The 9,902-nt window shown below is 36.9% G+C and overlaps 1 protein-coding gene across 1 annotated transcript; it reads right to left on the reverse strand.

The window, feature by feature from the left end:
* Positions 1–5,620: 5,620 nt before the first annotated feature.
* LOC18436528 (oxoglutarate-dependent flavonoid 7-O-demethylase 1) lies at positions 5,621–8,098 on the reverse strand. The gene is made up of 3 exons (XM_088856717.1): positions 7,359–8,098; positions 6,614–6,940; positions 5,621–6,010 (listed from the first exon to the last, which is right to left on the reverse strand). The coding sequence occupies exons 1-3, from the start codon at positions 7,823–7,825 to the stop codon at positions 5,962–5,964; spliced, it is 843 nt and encodes a 280-aa protein (XP_088712843.1). The 5' UTR covers positions 7,826–8,098; the 3' UTR covers positions 5,621–5,961.
* Positions 8,099–9,902: the final 1,804 nt, after the last annotated feature.

Consider the following 9,902-nt stretch of genomic DNA (forward strand, 5'->3'; position numbering starts at 1 on the left):
CTTCCTTATCTCTTATTTCTTTCATGTTACCTCATGGCATTATGCATTTCTCATTTTTGGGGCGGTTAGCTGTAGTTATAGAGTTCTTTTGGATGCCCAAAACCTTGAATTAACCTTGAGCTGAGCTATACTTGTGTGTGCCCTTGAGTTGTGATCCATCCGGACAGGATTATATATTGGTTTTGTTCTCTAACTGTAGATAGAAAAACCAAAATAATGTAAGAAATAAAGATGTCCTGAAAGAAGCTGTAACATCCTCATGGCTCATCCATTGTAACCATTAATCACAACCACATGTAAGAGTCATAGGGACACTTCTGTTTAATGAAAGATTCATATGTTCAAGAAGGAACACAAGATATTTTTCTGGTATGGTATCAGAGCAATAAGGGCCTTGTTCCTTCATCCACGATCGGAGGTAGCTTCAATTCACATGTTATCTTTTATCAGCGAAGTTCACTATTTCCGCTATGGAAACCTCAGATTATGCCTATCCTAAGTAGTCAGAATCTCCACAAATTTGTATACGGCTCTCACCCGGCTCGATGAAGCTTCTCAAATGCGAAGAGCATAATAGAAACTAAAAAGCAATCCAGATTACTTAACTTGGCTTTCAACTAATCAGTTCGTTTTGAGTGGGATTAACTCAACCTTAATGGACCCTGTCTCGGCACAAGTTGTTGGGTTGTCCTCTGTGAAAAAATTATAGAACACACTAAACTGTTTTTTATCATCACCACCCAAAGACACATATTCTCCAACTTCATTATGAGCTACAAACTATGAACAATCCATGAGTTATTATCTAAAACAAGTCAAATCTATTGCAGTTGCACTTGCAGAAGCAGAAGATCCAGTTCCAAATGAAGATTTGGCCATCCACACACTCATCTGCTTGAGTATTGAATATGAAACTTTCATTACTTAAGTTGCTACAGGTTATATCTACCCTTCTCTTTTGAACTGTTTGCATTACTTTTGATGCGTAGAAGAAATAAATCATAAAGCAGGGTATAGAAAATCGACTCGGCCAAGGCACTTAGACCTTAGCCAAGACGAGTTACTTGGGTGAGTCTAAATAACTCGTCCGAGTCCTGTTCATCTTTTCTTTGAAAGAAAATAAAGAGAAAAAATATAATATGAACACCACTTTAATGAAGCAAGCAGCAAGTGGACTTCTTTACAAGAGGTTATGAGTTCCATTCTTAGCGGGCCTGCATTTCGTTCTCCACTGGAATTCGAATTTTGTTCCCATTATTAATGGGATTCGAATTTTGTTCCCATCATATAAAAAAATTGGATTTGAGCACCGACTACATTAGAATAAAAGCAGGAGGACTAGTTGTAAAGCCATTCAAGGACATTTGACTTAAACTTGACGTATTAATATAATTAAACTTTGAAAAACTGTCGTGCAGCCTACTCCCCCAAAACTACTTGCCCGAGTCAGAGTGGCTATGCCCGAGTCTCAAAACACTTCCATAAAATCCATGACCACTGTTTCTCTATGAAGAAGCCGAAAACTAAAAGTTTATGTTTTCACAACTACTTATACATTCAAATTGGAAAATGTTTTGCACTTTGGATGTGCCTATTTAGACACCCTACTTTGGCTAAGGGAGTTTCTAGGTAACCACAACCGTAAGCTCTAGGGTTCACACCTAGCTGCATTCCTAGACCTACCTGGGACCTAAAACCCGCCTTTTGTCGACCTAAATATCCTTTTCCTACCCTAAACTGACCATGCAAGCCTATTAATCCATACAGCACTACATCCCATACTCCGTGCACTCTAAAAAATAACTAAAAATACAATAAGAAGACCCTTAGTGAAACCCTAATTAGATAGCCTTAAACCTACTTAGTGGACGAAAACTTTCAAAATTAGCCCAGCTCATTAGTAAAAACTTCTGAAATTAGGTTAAAGAACTTCCCATAACCAACTCTAAACCTTCTAAACGAAAGCCAAACATAAATTAGGAGACCTCCAACATGATCACGATTTAGCCACTCTCCTAATTGCACAAACCCTATGTTTGACCTGGTAACTCTTTTAAAATGAATAAAAAAAATAATAATAAAAAAGCTCTTAAAATAAAATAATATAATAAACAAGTACCAAAAACCCAAAAAAATGCCTCAAAACCCCAAGAAACAACCAAAAAAGAAGTAGGAGAAGGAACCATCTCAATCCGGGCCCACCACCCTTGAACACCGCAAAGCGCAATTTTTTTTTTGGGGTAATTTAGTTGGAAAGACAGGCCTTACCCATTTTTTCAAGTAGATTAGCGATTACTTTTTTGAAGGTGTTAATAAGGTGGTGATAGTAGTAGGAATGGAAACCACAACGTGATGACTAAAGTATGAGTGCTACCACCACGACCTTACCCCCATTCTCCAGCAAAGCGCACTGTTAGAGACACAAAGCTCATCATCAAGTATGTGATTCACATCATAGGTATATGGATGGCTCGGATTGAGCTGCCACTTGGTCAAGTCAAACACAGGCTTTTTTTATGGGGTTTTTAAATGTATTAGGTGAGAATGAGTCCGATACAAGCCCTATACACTATAGATACCACTTCAAACCTCAATTTTATGGTTAGAATTCTAGGGTTCGCAACGTCGTTCATCATTTTACCCCTTAAACCCTGAAGTCCTAGATACCTCTAAAATATTAGCAACTCAAAAATCCCTCCAGTTGAGTCTATGGTGTACCATTACATGGACACTAGACTAAGGTACTCAAGCCTCCGAGCCCTTTTCAATCCCATTCCAACTCCAACAGGAAGCCTTCCTGGCTCAAGGATTGTGGAAGACTATGGGAGCAGTTACCTCGTACTGCGTCTTTCTGAGGCCCCAACTTTAGGTGTCGAACTGGTGGGCTGGGTTTACTAAACCCACATTTCTCTTCTTTATCCTTTTATTTGTTTCATTTTCTAACCTTTCTCCATTTCCAATGTCTTCCAAAACTCTTGCCCCCAATTTTTAAACTATTTCTACATTTTCTTTTCAATTTTTGGTGAAACTTCAGCCACTGCGGCCAGTGGACTGTAGAAAGAAAGTCAAATGCAACGCCTTAGGGTCTATAATTTGATGGGGACCCTATATCTATCTTATCCTACTAATTTAATTCTTCGCATACTAAGGTGGAGGAAGATATGTTCTTTCTAGCCGTAATTTTGGATGTAAACATTTTAGCATCCACCAAGGCCTATCAAACTCAGTCTCCACCAATAACCACCTAAAAGCAACCCCTAAAACCTATTCAGGGGCTGAATTCAAGCTCGGAACCAAAAATTCTGTCTACCTGAAAGTCCCTAAGTGGTCCCCTGGAATTATGTGGAAAGCATGCTTTTACGTCTTTTTTTAATTTTAATATTACATAGCCAAAAAAATATTTTTTATTAAATCTTTTTTTTTAAAAAAAATCATAAAATAAAATAAATAATGATTTTTCACAATCAGGAGTGAAAATAGATTTTCAAAATATTCTAAGAATTTACGGCACTGGAAGTATATCTTCTGGCAGGTTTGGTGGTGCCTTCTCTTTGGTTGTTTGATAAGGACGCCTTATGCCAACCATACCATAAATTAATTGATACACTCCTAAATAAATGAGCATGGTAAAACATTTTATTACATTAGAAAAATATTTGTTTTGAACGACATTGCAAAATTCATTAAATATTTTGCACTTAGTAATTTAGTTATCTTTAACATAAGAAATACAAAGTGACCATTTGTTTTTGATACAAAACATTACAATCATTCTTATCCGTTACATTTTAAATTGGGTGGTTGTGGGGTTGTAGTGTACATTAACTAAATTCAAAGTTCCAAAAAAACTCCTCTAACTTTGTGATGTTAACGTGACGTAGCCACATTTCCTAAAATAGAGTTTTCTATTTTTATGGGGTGTGATTCCACTTGAAGTAGGAAATCACGTGATTTGTTTTGAGCAAAAAAAAATAAAAATAAGAGTTCTATTTTGTGGAAACCCTAGAGCCTATTATTTACAAAAACCAATCAAAAGAGAATGGGACCTTGTGTGGTAGTTTCATGGGATTTTCTTCTTTATAAAAGTGGTTTTGTAGATAGAAAAGTAGTATTGTAGACGGAGAAAATAAGATGCAACAAAAGAGGGTAAGTTCCTTAAACCTTTGGGTGGGTGTTTTGATGAGATAAAAACTCTGTTTTAGGGCATTGGGAGAGTTTGTATTCTTCATGCTTGCATAGTATTTTTTTTATTAGTTAAAGAGAATCTTGCTACCGCGTAGGCAATTTTGCCGAACCATATAACTCATTGTGTCATGCTCTTTTAATTTTCTGTACTATTTTTCTTTTTGTTATTTTTCTCAAACCTTGTTTTTTTATCCTCTATGCGTGACACACCCCGAATCATCTAATTTGACATCTAATAGATAAGAGCAATTGTGACTTTCTTGTAATAAAGATAAATGGTTTCATGGTATTCAGTCTCTTAACAAAACTAGGGAGGAAAGTGGATACATGCATTCAAAAACCAAATCTTAATAATGTTGACTTTTTAAGAACAAAATTAAGATTGTTAATTATTAATTTTTATTTGTATACATTAGGTTAATATGAGGCCTAGGTTTTGTGATAAAAAAGTAAAACCACACCTCAAAACCTCCTAAAAAATGTAGATCCTTTGTTGGAAAACCTTATAATGGCTTGAAAACGTCCGGATTACAAAAAGTTGAAGCTCCAAACATGGTGTAGATCTCAAAGATCTGAAAACACTTGAAAATGTAGAGTTTAGATAAAATATACCTAGATTTGAAATCCATAGATTCCACATACATAACAATTGAGGTTGAAATGATCAATTTGAGACTTTCCATATGTCAAAGCTAAATTTTCTAATCGGATATGGAGTGACTCTTTACATGTTATCGGAATGCCTGGACCTCGCTAACTCTTTCCTTTTTAAATTCGTATATTTTGGAGAAATTTTGCTCCCTTGGATTATTAACCTTTAGTTAGCATTGTCAATGCGTTGTTGAATCCTTGCCCTTACAATGAAGCGTAATGGCAGGGTGTAGTTTATATTGTTAGCGTATGGATATGTATCGTATGGATAATATGGTATGATACAATCTATACAATAACATATATATATATATATATATATATATATATATATATATATATATATATATATATATATATATAAGGTCTCCATCGTAACCAATTAAAGTAAGGTGTACTTTCTAAACCGGCTAGAAGATGTAGTTCTACCAAAAAATTTTATGATGGCATGAAAAAATTTGTTTCCACACCTAATTATTAAATTTAAAAGCTTAAAAAATAGTGTGGATCATGACGATCTAAAAACACTTGAAAAAAATCTTGAAAATAGATTGTCTATATAATATGTTACAAGATGTAATGTTTTTAAGAGTTGAAAAAAAAAAAATTCCTTTTTTTTTTATATCCATATATCTTGATATTAAGATGATCAGCTGAAAGGCTTTCCAATGTTGAAATAGCATTTCCCGATGGATTTTGAGGTGCGCCTTACTTTTATCTAAAAAGTAGGCACCTTATATAAACTGCTTCCAAACAAAGGGCTTGAGGAAAAAACAGAATGAAATAAAGCAGAAAAATAGAAATCACCATTACCGTAGGCGAGTACGATAGGACACATCATTAATCGATACTCCATAGATTCGGACACTAGAGATATATTCGGACTCGTAATTGATTCATAGGGGAAAGTGGGCTAATCTCTAATCTTGTAGTCACTTATTTGAAGAACAGGCTTGTCCAACTTCATGTAATTGTTGAGACTCCTAGTGATGAGATACTCTCCCCACTTGAATGGCCTATACTTGGGGGGATCTTCCTCATGAACCAGTCCTTCAAGAGGCTCCACAATTGCATGATAGGATGGTGTAAACAAAGTGATAAAGGAGAACCTTTCCTGTTGGGAGTTCACCGCCACCCGATGCAACAACCCATTATACTGGTCATTTGTCCAAACCTGCAAAAATTTTCACACACCACAGCCATTTGCTTGTAAGAACATTGACTAAAGAGCAAAAGGCTGGAAATCCCAACAAGTCATTTTGAGTTTTGTTTTAAGAAGACTGCAACAAAACCTGGAAAGTCATAGAATCATTTTTTTTCGAGTGGTGCGTTTTTTTATCCAAAAGGAGCTTTCCCATCACCTTGGGAAAATATTTTAACGGAAAAGTGCTTTCTCATCAACTTGGGAACAGCATAGTTGCAAAATCTATCTTACAAATAGTAGCAGAAGCTTCGAAAATGCTTTATCAGCGATTATATTATACTCTGCTTTCCTAGAAAATAAACATGGGAAAGCAGTAGTCATCCAAGAGAGAGTTTCCTCACAAAGTTTTTTCCCACAAAACAAACGTACCCAAAAAGATTGAAATGAATTCCAAGTTTAAAAACAAGCGGGTGAATTCGAACGACGACAGGAGTTGGTCTCGGTCTTGGGCTTCAGAAATCAGCAGTTTTATTGTCAAACAAAACTACCTATCATCAAACTACCCAACAAACCAAAAAAAAAAAAAAAAAAAAAAAAACGAAGGGAAAAGAAACTTGGGGTTTTTCATTATACCTGGAAGGCGTCTCCTGGCACAAAGATGAAGGAGTTGGGTGTGGGGCTGACCCGAACCACTCGCCATCGGATTTACGCCTCACTTCTAATCCGCTAACCTCATCAGTGGAGAGTAGGGTGAAAGCACTGGTGTCAACATGCGGACCTTTACCCAAGGCTAGCTCAGGTGAGGGGCAAGGAGGGTAGTGGTTTAAGCGAACAATGGTCGTTGTCTCTTCAAAGTATGGATCAAAGCGAGCGGCCGGCATTCCAAGAGCCAGAGCAATGGTCTCTAGCACCTTGAATGCCAGTTTCGTTGTTTCTCGACCGTAGGCCTGGCATGCTTTCCTGTAACAGAGAAAAAGAAGGTTAAAGCTTCATAATCTTAAACGAGGACTAAGATTGGATTAGGTTCGACTCCACTCCACCATGGTGATTTCGAAGGACGAATCATCAAAATCCCTTCAGAATTCAGTGACTCCACTCCACTCTAGCCACCATTAAAAAAAGGAAAAGAAAAAAATTCTCCCCCAATGCTCAAGGGATTGCCCCATTTTTATGCTCTGAATCAATCAAAACTTCATCCCCACTTTTAATCAATGTTTTAAAAGATGGATCGGCCAAAAAATGGAACAATCCCTTGAGAATTCTGAACCGGATCAGCCTTACCCAAATGGGAAAGTGTTTTCAGAACTGGTTAGAACTTTGAATAATGCTTAATTCTTAAACTTCGGGCAGAGAGAGAGAGAGAGAGAGAGATTCTTACTGAAACTCCTCGGGGTTTTGAGGCCACAGATTCTTCAGGGCCACAGTTTCCTTGCAATCAGGCTCCAGATTTGCAGGAATGTCAATACCCTCCTTCACAACATAATCAAAAACCTCAACCCAATCCCTGGTTTTCTTAGTGTGGTCCTTATCGTGATATCCCAGAGGGTTATCTACATCTCTGGCTGTCTTCTTCTTCTCCTCATATGGCAAAGCTGAAAACTTTGTCATTACTTTCTTCAGATTTTCATATAGCTCAGGAGGTAAGCCATGGTTAACAATAACAAAGAAATCCCACTCTTTCCATGCTTTTCTCACTTGAGAAAGAAAGCTCTCTAGGTTCCCACATTCTGGCGAATGGATGACGGAGAAGTCGATTACCGGAGTTTCTTCGAGGTGAATGACTTTCTCCAGCTTTGGCCTAAAATCGACGGGAAGAACATGCTCTGCTTCAAAGGAAGGGGCCATTTCACTCTCTCTCTCTCTCTCTCTCTGCTTTGAGAGCTAACATCAGTTACAGAAGAACAGGGGAGGTTCTCAGCGTCTTTATGATCTTTGTGAGGATCAAAGCTTAACAGATGAAATATACGCGTGATTATTTTTGGATTTAGCACATGAATAAATATATATTTTTTGGAAAACTCTTTCCCTCAGGCTGGACGGCATTTCTACACATATGGTCCTAGAAGTGTAAAACATCCATATTAAAGATGGATGCTAGTAAGCGTTCCATCTAAAAACAATGCAAACTAACCGTATATATATTTGTTTATTAGAATTATTATTTCTAGTGTTTAAAATTTATTTACTTTTTCATATTTATGATCTCCATGTAAGATATTACATGACTTTAAAAATTAAGTTTTAAAATCCATTTTAAAAATAAATTTATTAAGAGGTCCACATTTCTGCATATGCGAACTTTGCCGCATCAAAACCACTAGTAGATAAAAAATATATTAAAAGTAATAAAAAATAAAAAATGCATCGTGAAAATAACCAAAAACAATGTTTGATTCATGAGCATTGAGAACGGATTGGGTTTTATATAGCCTTTTCCCTCAACAACTGGGATGGTATATGCCTCAAGTAGTATGGAGTTATAAATAATTAATGAGTAAATGGGCAGTGACTTAGAGGAACGCTACATGTTGGGCTCATAATGGGCCAACCGGCCCTGTCGGTCAGGCCCCAAAAAAGTAAGGCCTGGGCTGTTTGAGGGCCTGGCTAGGGCAGGGCCCTGAGTTAAACCCAACTCGACCTTCTTGTTTATGGTTTTCTTTTTTTTCATTTGTTTTTGCTTTTGGCAGGGACCGAGGCCGACCTTAGCAGGGCCAAGCCGGGTTTGGGGTAGCCCTATCAGGACAAAAGCCAGCCAGGGCCAAGATTGGCTTAGCCCAAGCACGGCTTATTATGAGTAAATGGGCAGTGACTTAGAGGAACGCTACATGTTGGGCTCATAATGGGCCAACAGGCCCAGTCGGTCAGGCCCTAAAAAAGTAAGGCCTGGGCTGTTCGAGGGCCTGGTATTTTTAAGAATTAAAGTTCTTCTCTCTCATTATATCCTTACGTCTTGATGTCGAGATGAAGGTTTTCTAACTATGTAACACTCTTTTCTATTTGATTTTTGAATTATTAAGTTTTTTCTATTGTAGAAGGTTGCAACCTTATATAAACTTTCTCCTTTTCTAAAAGATCTTCAATAACTCAAATTTGTTTGTTTCGAAATGATGTAAAAAAAACTTGAATTAAATCTGGCTAATCTTATAATGTGATTAAGGTTAGGCCATGATGCATCTGGCAACCGCTTGTGAGAGGATATGTGAATATAAACTTTGATGGTTCATCGTTGGGCAACCCCGCTCAGGTTGGTGTGGGAGGTCTTTGTATGGATGGTATGGGGAACGTTATTTTTTGTTATACAAGTCCATGCGGATGTGACTACAAACCATGCTGAAATGATGAATTTATTACAGGGAGTGAGATTAATCATGGAGAGGTATATTGGAGGATGCTTGATTGTTCAGGGAGTTCACTTAATGTGATTAATTGGTGTAATCAGATGTTCAGTTCTCCTTAGCCACTAAGATCATTATGGATGTAGGTCATGGATATCACAAAGTCTTGGACGGTCACTTTTATTCATATTTATAAGGAGGCCAATAAGGAGGCCAATGAAGTGGCTGATAGTTGGGCTAAGCAGGGTGTGGAGTGATAGAGGACATTGTAATTTCAGAGTCTTTGATTTAGATGCTTTGTATTATATTTGATCTTTTATCGATAAAATCTCATACCCTTGCCAAAAAAGAGAGAAAAAATAAAAATAATAAGAAAGAAAGAAAGTGATGTAACTAAACTTTATCCTTGTTTCATCTCATTCATTTTCATCACTTTTTCGATATCTTCGAAAATTAGATTTGTGATAAGCTTACAAAAGGTAGCATTAATTCAAGATTCTTGATTAACTAAATTTCTTCACGAACACCTAAGTATTCCTAAAAAGGGTACTCCCTTAGAAACTTCTAGTCACTCAAGACTATAGGGC

The sequence above is a fragment of the Amborella trichopoda genome, chromosome 13, assembly GCF_054954075.1.
Source record: "Amborella trichopoda isolate Santa Cruz 75 chromosome 13, AtrichopodaSantaCruz75HAP2 v2.0, whole genome shotgun sequence".
Taxonomy (NCBI): Eukaryota; Viridiplantae; Streptophyta; class Magnoliopsida; order Amborellales; family Amborellaceae; genus Amborella; species Amborella trichopoda.